The 13,758-nt window shown below is 40.7% G+C and overlaps 1 protein-coding gene across 1 annotated transcript; it reads right to left on the reverse strand.

Annotated features, from left to right (window-relative positions):
- Window positions 1-2,791: 2,791 nt before the first annotated feature.
- On the reverse strand, window positions 2,792-8,828 carry LOC308295591 (phospholipid phosphatase 1-like; the record flags this gene model as incomplete). The annotated part of the gene is made up of 6 exons (XM_080738643.1): window positions 2,792-2,926; window positions 3,268-3,444; window positions 4,021-4,078; window positions 4,511-4,791; window positions 4,996-5,147; window positions 8,771-8,828. 6 exons carry the CDS (start codon window positions 8,826-8,828, stop codon window positions 2,792-2,794), a joined length of 861 nt encoding a protein of 286 aa, XP_080594769.1.
- Between the last annotated feature and the right edge of the window lie 4,930 nt (window positions 8,829-13,758).

Genomic DNA, 13,758 nt, shown 5'->3' on the forward strand with positions numbered 1-13,758 from the left:
GATGCATTTTTTAATGACATACCAACAAAGCACATCTAGGCAGTGTTACAATAGTAACATGAAGAAATAACATTTATAAACTAAAGCAGGTAAGATGGCATGAATAGATTCATGTGTGCTTGATATGGCTGTATTTCTAATACTGAAGTGCCTTTCATTTCATAACCCGTTTTACATCACAATGTAGCTCTTGAGGTGAAGATTCCCTCGACTGTTTCCAGTGCACACAGTGGCATTGAATTAATTATATCACGAGCAGCATCATTGCCTGGTGACAGCATGAGCAACATGTGACAGAGACAGAATGGAGTTGCTGTCAATAAGGACTATTGTCTGGGACAGGGTGACAACACCTCTGCTTCCACAACAACAGCTCGGATTAACAGTCACAATTCACACCAGGATAGAATTTACAAATGCACTTGTGGCAAATGAAACATTTTGTTGTAGTACTGATGTAGAGTAGGCTATATTAGTGCAATATATAATATAGCTCTGGGCAGCAGTATATATCATTATACTGTGATATGAGACTAGATATCGTCTGGGATCTTTTATATCATAATATTGTGATATTACATACATCATGTTGTCTTTCCTGGTTTTAATCACTTTATTCTTCAGCCATATCACCCAGCCCTAATATAATCATAATTTGCAACACTCCAATGTGATTGATCCGATCCGTGGTACACAAATTCATAATAAATGTCTAACTTGTCACTTGCTGCAATTGCAAGTAGTTATCCTGCAACTTCCCCTGGAAGTTTCACCAGATATTTCAAACATCCATAATTTCAACTTGATCATGAACTACAGTACACATTTTCACAAACTGGGAAAGAAGCCACGACTGTATGACCCTTAAAAATTCTATCCTGATGGCATTGTGTGCTGAACACCTTGTATCGCAAATGTCAGCAAAAGAAATGTTTTGCTCTATAATCAAATTTGCGCTCACAATAGACTTTATTCTGAGTTTCTCAATAAGGCATTCCCAATGTCATATGACCAATTTGAACAAAATCACATTAGACTCTGTTTATCACCTCATATCTAGCGTCTTGCTAAATGAGAATGACGTTTATCATATTAAGTACCCTAATTTATATCATAGAGGTATTTCAATAAAAAAAAAAAGCACAATCCACTAGTTGCCAAACTTACACAAGTTAAAATATGATTGGTGTTGTTTAATGCTTTGACTGAAGCCTCGCTTTAACCTAGTTCTCTCTGTTGCTGTAATAGGATTTAAACTCCAAAGAAGATCTTCTGCCATTTACAGCACAGGATCCAAGCCTGCATTGGCAGAACGTTTCCCCATGTAGGGCAAGTTGACCGCACCTCTCAGCAGAACACTGCTTGAAATGGAAGATAAATCTACTGTCTCTGGGATGAAAGGCAAACCATTAACATTTTTCCTATTGACATTAACTTAACCAGACTGGGGCAGGATACAGTAGGTAATGGTTTGCCCAGCCAAACAGTTTTGGAGTATGAATCTCACCCTTTCAATAGACAAAACCATAGCAGCTTTAGCCAGGCACCTCAATGTAATTAGCAGGTTTCAAATATTTCCGAGGATGATCTTTGGCTAATCTCACATGATACCCCTACCATGAACATAACACTTGAAGAACCAGCATCACCAGTTTCAGAGATTAACTCATTTTCTGTTACAACATTTTAAAAAAAAGTTTACAACTTCAGAGCAGTACCGTGAACAAAGAAAGTAAGCTCTATAAATACTCTTAAAAAAACATTGCATTGATTATTTTCCATCAAATTTGTTTACAATAAATGATTGCAGGAAGGGAAGAATACATAGCAGCAACAATTTGGCTAAGGCGATAATTAAAAAATATATACAAGAAATATATTATTTTTGAGTTCCGACTCCGTTTGACAGTCCGGGTTTTCTCTTTCACAGGCCTACAAGCCTGCTTTTACAGTGTGCACACAGACACTCATTATATTCCGGGCAAATGGAATTTCATTCATCCATGACAGCCACAGACCAACATATACCTGCAACCACATTTCCAACAAGCCTACACTGTAAAGGTTAATGCTATCATTAGTCTTTTAGCTAAACTGAACATACTCTGTTTTGTCATTAAACAAGAATGCACTAGATGGCATGCCTCTGCCAAGGCCTAAAAACTCAGCCATTTGCTCAGGTCAAAGTTTGGCCTCATGTTGGCGCTACAGGCAAGGTGGGGGTCACATGACTCAGGGGTGAAGGGATATGGTCATTTGAAGCTTGACCTGATGGTGGCGCTAGAGGAAAGGTCATGGGGTCACCGAAATCATTATGTTTCTTTGGAGCATAAATGTGCACTGCAATCTGGATTCTGGACATTATGTATTGAGATATGTTGGTCACTGACAGAAAAACAAACCGACAGACGAGGTGAAATCAAAATATCCTTGGCAGAGATAACAATTACATTGCATACATACAGTAATAACAAGTTGGAGTTACCTAAAAAACAGATAAGACCCTCAGATAACATTTCTGCTTCTGTTTACTTGAGTCTATGTTCGCATAAATTTTCTTAGTGCACTTTTCTTCCTGCAGTCAAACTTTACACACCAAACTGAAAGGAATACCTGCCGTAGCTTGAAGGTGGTGTTGTTGGCTTTGCGATGAATCGTGTCGAAGAAAAAATATAAAATGCAGTTAATTTCTTTGGTCCTCCATAACTGTAGGTGTATAGGCAATAGTGGCTTGCTAGTTCATGCATAACCTTCAGTTTATGCCTATAGTGTAATCTGTCAGGCCATCGTTTCAGCCAGTACTCCCATAGTGGATTCCATTGGTAGTGTTCTCCGGTAAATTGGTCTGTGGAGTCTCCTCTGATTCCTCAAGTTGCTCCGATGAAGGGACAACTGGTCGTTTGAAGAAATCAGATACAAAGAACACCTAGATGAAGAATGACAGACAGTAAATATTGGGGCCACTAAAAGAAAGCCACCCAAGACAATCAGCTTGCTATTTATTATGTCCATGAATTAAATACTGGAGACTTCCAACGTAAAAAAGACCGTAAAAGGTCTTATTTGGGATGTTCCTTTTAGGCAGGGTTTTTAACTGTACATTTCTATTGTATTGACTATACTTGTACTGTTCTCCATTTTTTTCAAATAAAATAATCATTCAATCAATCAAAAAACACATGTTTCTTACTGGAGTACTCCCAAGACAACTGAATTTCCATCGTGGGATCAATAAAGGTCCATCTATCAACCAAAAATGAAACTCACTGTGAGAACAGCCACAATGGCGCCGTGCAGGAGGCCAACGAGCACATCACTCCAGTGATGTTTGTAGTCAGACACTCGTGACAGACCCACATACAGGGCTGTTGCCACTAGGAAGAACTGGATGGTGGGACGTAGCAGCCTCGCCCAGTCTGACTGTAGTCTGGCCTGGATGTACAGCTGCAGAGGTAAACATAAACAGTCAGGCTTGAAAGAATGAACAAAGCTGAGCACAAAACAGAATGCAATGGCTACTATTAGGTTCTACGTTAAAACACAAGGATTAGGAAAAGTAGGCATATATATTTGACTGCGTAGCTTAATGGGAGACATCTACAGTAGATGAGGGTGATGGAGCTAATCTCGTTGTACTGGTCATTGCCACATTTGTTGTGCACACTGCCAGTAGGACACAGAAGTAAATCCCCTAATTATTATTATTTTCTTTATTGTTATTATGTTTTATACTTTTTGAAATATTTAATGTTAATTTTATACTGGCAGTCAATTGGACTCTTGGGCAAGGCTGAAACCTTGCCCAAATATGGACATATAATATAATTTGGTCCGAGATCCACATTGCAGCCAAGATACTGTTCCCATATAGATCCAAAGATCCATGTGATTCGATTTATAGACATATTATGTAACATTATGTAACATATAAATTTAAATGATCAATATTATGTTGATAGCATCTATATGGGAACTGATATCTAACTATAAGTATAATGAAAAGGAGAAAAATGAACTTACTACGAGGAACAGCATGCAATACATTGAGAAAGATGAATGGCCAGAATAGAATGAAAGTCTGAAAAAAAAAGACAAAAAAGGTGATAAGTCAGCACATTTATCATCATTACAGGCAATTAGTCAAATTCAACGATTTATTTGTATCTAAACACATTTACTGTAACATAGCCAATAGCTAAATAAACATTAATGAATCAAATTACAATATTGTGAAACATAAACTGATCACAGGAATGATTCTATTTTGAAAGCTTTGCAGATGATCATATGGAATGAATACTTATGACAATTAAAAAGGAAGCTACATCTGTTGTCAAACTATGTATAGAGGATCTAAGCCGTAAAATCTTCTACGTCGATTGTGTGTGTGTGTGTGTGTGTGTGTGTGTGTGTGTGTGTGTGTGTGTGTGTGTGTGTGTGTGTGTGTGTGTGTGTGCGCGTGCGTGTGTGTGTGCTGTGTGTGTGTGTGTGTGTGTGGGAAAGTCATTACCTTGCCTCTTCTATTAAGAACTTGTTTCCCGTACAAGTAACGTTCTCTATGTATCCCCCTGCCTTGCAGTTAATGCGGTCCCAGGCCGGTTTGCACACAGCCAAGAAGTGCGGCCGAAGACGTCCAATGGAATACTTGGCTATGTCTGTCAGAGACTGATTAGCTGCAGCTCCGAACAGATAGCTACCCACTGCTTTGTAGATGGATGGCACATAGGCGGTCACCACGAGTTGATTTTTTATACGAGACATGTAAACGGAGAGCCACTCGCCACAGATTATCTGTAAAAGTGAAAAAAAACATACACTATTAATACTGAAAGTCTGTGTCACAAGCAATACTTTGATCAATACTTGATCAAATATGAGGTGGTGTGATTGTGAACAAAGTAATGGCCTTGTGACTGTAAGAAAAATATTATTTTTCTTACAGTCAGGCAAACTGTCTATTATGAGCAACACTGGAAGGTGACAACACTGACTTACAATAATCAGTGTGAATGGGATCATAACGCCCCCCAGTAGCTGGTAGGATATGGTGTCCTCTTTGTAGGGGTATTTGATAGACTCGTCATTACAGAAGAAACCCCGTTTGAATGGGGGCTGTTGAGAGTCGAGGATGAAGAAGGGAAGTCCAACTTGCAGAAAGGAGAGAAAGGAGAAAGGATCATTAAGGTTACACGTTAATAATAATAACTATTATATAGCACTTGTCAAAACAAGGTTACAAGTGTTTTACATAAAACTGAATAAAGTAAATATAAGCTACTAAGATTAAAAAAAAATATGTATAAAATATAAACTGCAGTGAGAAATCAGAGAATCAAGCACATTTTATTATGGAAAGGATTCTTTATTAAAGTACTGTGGTACTCTCATCTCCCTGTCTATTTAATAGTCATTTTTAAATCAGCCTGTAATTGTTACAAAGGGTTGCATCAAGTGTTAAGGCCCATTCCCACTGGATGCGATAAAGATAACGATAATTATCTGACGCCATGACATGATAGTGATCCAAACGATATTGTTTACGGCTATCGTCTTTATCGTTGTGGTGTGGAATGTGGATGCTGCCATCCACTTCAATTGAGAATGATATTTTTTATCTTTATTGCGCCCAGTGGGAATGGGCCTTAAGACCAGGTTTCTTGAGAAGAGATTGAACACAATATTTTTTTTCATAATTTTTATCCCACGATTTTGTAACCCATTTTTTTCACCCAGCGCCAGTTGCCTATGCTGTAATCCTGGGCTCTGCTCTTCCTCTGCCGCGCCTGCGGAGACAACGGACTGACCTCATGCTTCCTTCTATGCATGAGTAGTCCAAGTTGCTTCTTTTCACCTGACAGGGGGGAGTTTCCCCGGTTGGACGTAGCACATGGAAGGAACACATTATTCCAACCAGTCAGGCACCCCGGCTGGCCAGGGGGAGGCATTATAGAGACCAGGATTACTGCATGTTTTTGTGAGGGTATCTACCCTAGGAGACACAGGGAGAACATGCAAACACCACACAGAAAGGCCCTTTCGCCAACCCCACCTAGGGTGTGGGCGCTGATGACGCGGAGGAGAGAACGCCCCCAGCGTCCCCCGGCGGGAATCGAACCCAGGACCTTCAAGCTGTGAGGCGACAGCGCTTCCAAATATGCCACCGTGAACAAATCTTAAAAATAATGAAGGGACCGATCCAGAAGATAGAGCTATTAAAAATGAGAAGCAAGTAAGGGGCAACTACTACTAACTACTTGCAAGAGGAAAGTTTTGTGTGTGACACAATATCAGATCACTAATCAGGATTTAAGTTACATCATAGCAGATCTGATACCTCAACCTTGTCAGTAAAATCCTCAAGACATTCTTCACTTGTAGATTTACACACATTAATATGCAATGCATTCTTAATAAAGCTATCAGGCCCTTAAGACCTTCAGCTGTTTGTATAGAGGGCATGCGTGTGACATCATCATCATACCTGGAAGTTATGCGGGAACGCCAACTGAGTCACAAAAAACTACTTTCTGGCTTCGACAGCCCATACACCCAAACAGAAAAGTTTTATCTGATTGTATTAAATGACGTTAAACAACATTAAACTCTTTGCCACTCGATTTGCCATTCACTTTATGCATACGCATACCCTCTATAGTGAACCTGTTCTTCCTATCACTGAGCAAGCAGCAAGCAGCTCACATCAAAAGTATACATGGAGACACACCAAGACACAGCAGTTACGTCTCAGCACAAAATTCTGATTTGATACTCTGAGGAGGATCTCTAGGGCCATTTCCCCACACATTTGAACGTTTTAAGAAAGGCGGGGTTCAGAAAACATGTATGTTTTAACATCAAACAAGAATGACATATTCCCTTCCCAAACCCTAACCCAGCTCAATGCACCACAGAGCAACTCCTTGAAAGCTTGCAGATCTGCTATTTCTGGTGTGCAACATATGCCAGTGCACAACAAGTACAAATAAGGCTTATGGAGGAACTCACAAACTTCCTCAAAAGTGGATTCTGTGTTTTCTATTTTGCTGAGAAGAATGAACTGAATCTACTTTAGTGAGAGGAGTAGTTGATCAATGATGGAAGATAAAGTACATACCTGACTTACAGCAGGCCAATACTGTGAAATCCATGTAAATCCTAATTTATACTCCGCCATATGATTGTGTCGACTGCCAATAATTAAGTGCAGATTTTCAGCAAGAGACACCATCTTGCGATGCTTAGATTAGATTTACTAGTCTTTAGATTTATAATCTATGTAATGTAATGAAACAGCAATACCAATACCAACTCAAGAAACAAAGTCTGTTGTTTGGGGAATCACCATCAGTAATGTCTCTACTTGATTTGATTAATTCACTTCCTCTTTAGCTATCCAAAATATCTGAACCTTAAATAACCTGACATGGCGCAAGAACAAGAACACATAGATTTTTTTTATTTTTTTTTATAATAGTTTTTATCCCACGGTTTTACAACCCATTTTCTCACCTACCTAACCTATAGTCCTGGTTTCCGCTCTCCTCCTGCCGCGCCAGGTGAATTGGGGAGCACCTGACTGGCTAGGGGGAGGTAGTATAGAAACCAGGACTACTGCATGTTTTTGTGAGGGCATGCATCTACCCTAGGAGACACGGGGAGAATATGCAAACTCCACACAGAAAGGCCCTATCGCCAACCCCACATCCCCACCTAGGGTGTGGGCGCTGATGATGCGGAGGGAGGAACAAAGAACACCTAGATGATGTCAAATGAGTCAGTAATGTTGATTAGCACATTACTGTAGGGTGAAGGGTGGAAAAAGTTTACACTGTCATCATGTACAGTATATGGACCCAACCTGACAACACATGCCTACTTAATTGCATTAGAGTGTAAGTGAATAACATCACATCAAGACTCTTTGGCTATCAGTTGAATATGTATAGTCACATAACATTTTTGAGCTAACTGAGTTTATCTCAAGTCACAGGCCTTTGATTATGCCTATTTGTCAGTTCGAGACTGACACTGCTGACTACAATGACTACAATTCCCCATAAAGTAATCAGTGTTACTGTATGTAGTTAGATTAGACATTAGAGGGCATTGTAAAACAAACTAAAAAACTAATCTAAAACACTGGACAACAAATGTTGTTTCCCAGGTTGAAAACACAAGTGACCCAATGTAGATAATAGGCTACTGTAAATGAGACAAATAGGCATTTCTATATGAAGGCCCACCAAAAACAGTGGTATTAAACCAGGTCTGGAACTTGTATGCATAGTCTTGAAATGCACACAATATCAGACCTTTAGGGGCAGTTTAATATTGTCACTGTCACAGTTGTGTACACCCATGTTGTCTGTTACAACAGGAAGAGTGCAGAGCTTTTTTACAAAAGGCTAGTTATGAATAGAAATACTGTTAGTTCTGGAGTATTCTGACACAAAGGATGTCGAATAGTCACTCAATAGGTCAGACACAGACTGGTTATTACTGTCTTATTACACAGAAACAAACCAAACTTGAGTTTTGTTTTAAAAAGTGCTGAATGTGCTATTTAGAGGAAACCTCGGAAACGACAGCGTCTCTGTACAGACTTGTACTAGGCATATCTAGCCTATTTCGCATCTTCTTGACTGCACAAACGTGTTTTCACAGGTTTGGCTCTTCAACATGAATAATGTAACGGGACAGGATGGCACAATTAAGCTGTTGTGTTAACACCATTAAGAAGGAGTTAAGTTAAACAGAGTAGCCTACTTACCGAGGAGAACACAGGTTATGTCGAGAACCACCAGTAGGATCTGTCCCGTTTCGAACATCTTGACTCTTCGGTTCTTTGTCTTTGAAAAAAGTCTCGCGTCTCGACTGATCGCCTGCTGCCGGCTGACTTTCGGAGAGAGGAGCCTATCTGTGCAACATGTGTCGCTATTTGCACAAAAAAACGAAACACAATGTTGTCATTGCCGTGTAAAAAAAAATCGACACTAGGCCTACAACTATAACTAGGGCTAAGCTACCCTACTTCTAATCAAAAACCAGAGCCTATTTCTCTCACCCTTTAAACTTCTCACAAATCAACATGATAACAGCTCATAACAGTGTCCCCGCCGTCCTCCTGTCTCTTCTGTGTTGTGGTGAGGAGAACACAGACTCGTATCAGTCGTAGAGGACCTATCGTGTGGCTGCGTTGACGTCGGCCGATGCTCAACTGACTCCACCTCTTCTATTTACGCTCCCAATTTGATGAGGTAACGTTACAGCACAGCAGCAGGGATGAATGAATGTCCACACCTCAGTCACTAGGAAACTACTACGTCTCCATCACAAATACAGTATGCTACAATCTGGGACGCATTTTATTGAAGGCATTTTTTTTAACCTAAGCGAGTAGGCAATTATTTTAATTTCTCAATTTCTCCACTGTACAGTGTAGAAATAACAGTGAAACTATTAGTTATATCAATATAGCCATATAGTCTATAGGCTATATGCCTCATAATACCTGCTGTATCAAACAGCATTGTCATGTAAATGAGTGTTATGACAGCAATGAATACAGTACAGACAAAACCAGAATTAAGGTTAGCTGCCCTGCCTAAAGGCCCATTCCCACTGGGCCAGATAACAGATAAAAAAATCTCTTTCTCCAGATATTTTTCCATTCAAAGTGGATGGTAGATACAGATAAAAAACCACAGATATTTGCCACAGATAAAAGTATCTGTGGCAAATATTTTTTTTTATCTGTATCTACCATCCACTTTGAATGGAAAAATATCTGGAGAAAGAGATTTTTTTATCTGTTATCTGGCCCAGTGGGAATGGGCCTTAATAGAGAGAGGAGAGACAGAGACAGACAGACAGACAGACAGACAGACAGACAGACAGACAGACAGACAGACAGACAGACAGACAGACAGACAGACAATCCGCAGCCAGAGGTTAGTAGGCCTAACATTCATCTTGAGACATGAATGAGTAGTACAGATGAAGACAGGGGAGAAAGAAGCTCAATAATTAATCACCGGAAAGTCCCATGGCAATCCTAACTAACCAGCATAACTATAGGGCTAGTCCAAGGCAAGCCTGAGCCAGCACTAATTATAAGCTTTATCAAAAAGTAAAGTTTTAAGCATACTCTTTAACATTAACATCATTCCCAGTTTTATTTCCATCTCATGGGGAGATAAAACATCATATAAGGTGTCTGCCTCCCACACCAAAAATAGAAGATAGTTCCATAGGCCCTATGTCCTTTTGGAGATTCTACTAAGTAGCTATATGCCTGCTTTCTGGGAGCGCAATGAATGATTATGTTCCAGTGGGGTAATAGAGTGCAATGTGTTATTTGAGAGACAGCGTTTGACCATTAACGACTTTGTAGAGAAAGAATTTAAATTATATCCTGGATTTTACAGGGAGTTAGTGCAGAGAAGCTTAAGTTGGAGGAATGTGATATTTCTTCCAAGTTCTTGTCAGCTGGAGTCTTTAAATGCTTGTTGGCAGCCTGGAATTGCCACAATCTAGCCTGGAGGTATCAAATGTGGACTACCGGTAGTTTGCATCTTCTTCGACTCTTGGCCTGCCCTGGCACATGCCTACCCGACCGAAACTCACCCATTGTTGTCTAATACAGATGTAAAAACTGGTCAAAACAGGTAGGGTAGGCTAATTCCTTAAACAGGTTACACTTCAGGCCAAGGACAAAAAATGCATATCCAGTTGCAGACACAACTGGATATTCTGGCAAATTAGTGGAAACTGACTGGAGTGTAGGCTACTGTATGCTTCAATGGCTAAAGATAGGAGTCCTGACACTATAGCAGTATCAAATCCCAATGAATTCAACAAATTACCTTATGGCATTATATCAGGTCAAGACCATTACTCAGCTTGGGGACAGATAGACAGTGACAGAGAGAAAAAAAATAGAGACACAATAGTCTCTAGATGATGCAAAAGTAGATAAATGAAACTGTGATCTGAGTTCCCAGAAGTTATTTTGTTCGCCACTAACTGTAACTGTTCGCTTTCCATGTGTTATCTTGTGTTATATGTTACCTTGTGTTATGTGGTATAGGTCATTGTTTTACTGTTAATTGTCTTCCTCTCTATTTTACTCTACTGTGTTTATTTTTATGTTTCTATGTTTTTGTTGATTGTTTTGTATGGGGACTACGGATGGAAATGAGTGTTCTTGCCTAATTCGGCATATTTACATTACATCATGTAACCTATGTATTGTTCATTAATTAATATGAAGCACCCATGGATCCTGTCGCTGTCAGACTACCTCCCAGCTGTAGCCTACTCAACCACTTTGAGTGCAATTTATATTGATCATGTGTGTTGTATACTTGTAGGCAGCATGTTGTTTTATTACTGAGAAGCAGAAGTCATTCGAGGAATTGTTATGAATGCAGAATTGACTATTTAATGATCAAAACAAAGTCAATACAGTCATTTGAGTGAATTGCTTACAGACAACTAAAGCATAGTATAATATTTATAGTGACTCATAGGAATCGACTACGTGACAACCAGGAATAGACTGGTCACCAATGGAGAGAAAGTTGACAGAAGAATCCACCACTCCTGAATGAAATGTCTGGTATTGGGAGTCTGGTGCAACACACAGGTCCTGGACCTGGTGAGAGCAGGAGTAGATCTGGTGAGACGTAGGAGGGGCCCGACCAGGAGTCAACCCACAGAGCCTAGTCCTTCCACGTGCCTGATTGGTTTACCTCCTATTCCTGGCAGAGTAGTTCCGGAGCAACGGATTGTGTGCCCTGTGTTTCCCTAATAGGACTGATCGTGGGTAGCTACTGGGACGTACGTCGGGACTTGGTCAACCTCTGCGTCACCTAATTGAGGGGTATGATGTTGAGAGACCCGAAACCCTGATGATGTCAGGCTACATCACTGATGATACGTCCTAGGTGCATCCATGTAATGTCGTCGTCCCCCGTTCAAGCAGCTCCTTATCAACATAAAACAAATGCGAAGACTACTTTTCTTCATCTTTTTGAGACAGGATGTGCCTGATTTTGCAATAGGCATATTACGTAGGTGGGAAAAAAGGTACCACTTCTTTATCTGGGTCAAGACAAAATTATTATTTCGTCACTGTTGGGTGGAATCCAAAACCATGACGCATTGACTACAGCTTGTAGATCAGCTAGCCTATTTTCACTACTTTTGTGCAACACTCTTGTATATAATGAAGTAGGGCAGTAAAACAAATTTGACATTTACAAGATTTCTGCGGGGAAATACATTTCTGCCTGTCACCAACATTATAGTCCTGTTTGTCCTGTCTAACCAACAACCTTTAAATGCATGCACCATCATATTTTAAAGTATAATTTTCCACATCAACCTACATGTGACATGCTAAACCACATTCCCTGTATCTGTAGGCCTGGCCTGCTTTCCACATTTTAGAATAGCATACAGGAGCAGCTGCTGCATGCAGCTCAGTTGACTCTTCTGAATAGCAGTTATCAATCCAAGTTTCCTTGAGGCCATCGACAAGCACCAAGGGAAGGCTTACAGAAATATATATTTCACTGTGTAAGTTGTGTAAGAATTTGACGAGAGATAAGAAAGCTATATATTTACTTAGGCTACTGCTTCTCTTTACCAGACCAGCTGTAGGCCTACAGATTGGATCTGGGATTAGATCTTGGATTGGTCCTGTTGTCCCCTTTTATAAATTAGTTGTAGGTCAGCGGTCTGACTACTAATATTAATTCATCATTGTTATTCCTGCCTGTTCTTGTTTTTGGTACGTTCTATCTATTGTTGCGACCGCAGGTCGCATTTACTACCAAAACCTCCACGGGCTGTCCGTCAGTGAGTCAGTCCGTCAGTCACACGTCACACGTCACACTTTTGCCCTGCTCATATCTCCACAACCGTTGCCCCGATCCATGCCACATTTTGCACACACACTCCTTACCTGCCAAACTACAACCTCCAAGGACCCCCGGAGCTTCAGGGACCCCCAGGTCCCTGGGGGACCCCCAGGTGTAAAAAATGACCAAATGTGCAAAAATGACCAAATGACCACCCCAACGGGGCTGCTCACGGGGAATTCCTGGGGACCACCCGCTCCTGGTGCTCCAGAACGGATGCAAAAGTGGTGACGCCCCCAGTGGAGGACCCCCTCCACTGCAGCTCACATAAAATGCCTTAACTCGGGCTAGGAGCGGCCAGGAGAGCCGGGGCCGGTACCTATTCCTCCGCCAAGGCAACGCGGAGACCCCACCCCTCATTTCTCACATGGCCCTCTTCTAGCGCCACCTTCAGGCCGATTTTTAAAACATATTTTTGGACACTGCTCCTACAGTTTTTGCCCTAAAATCACGCAAATCGCTACACAGTATGTCTACACTCATCCCATCAACATGAATCTGTCCCATATAGCGCCACCTTCAGGCCGATTTTTAAAAACACATTTTTGGACACTGCTCCTACAGATTTTGCCCTAAAATCACGAAAATCACTACACAGTATGTCTACACTCATGTCATCAACATGGATCAGGAACATTTTGGAAAAACACATTTTTGCCCTATTTGTGGAGATAAGCAACCTACGGTCGCTTATCTCCCGATTAGGGAGTCTTACTGGTGTATAGAACTGGAAGCTGTGAGTGTGACCACATTATAATGTTCTAGGAGTCAGACAAGGGTGTTTACAGATTGCAGTTCACTGTTGCATTGCAGGAAATAGAGCAATTAGCAA

Source organism: Nannobrachium achirus, assembly GCF_963921795.1.
Source record: "Nannobrachium achirus genome assembly, chromosome: 12".
NCBI lineage: Eukaryota > Metazoa > Chordata > Actinopteri > Myctophiformes > Myctophidae > Nannobrachium > Nannobrachium achirus.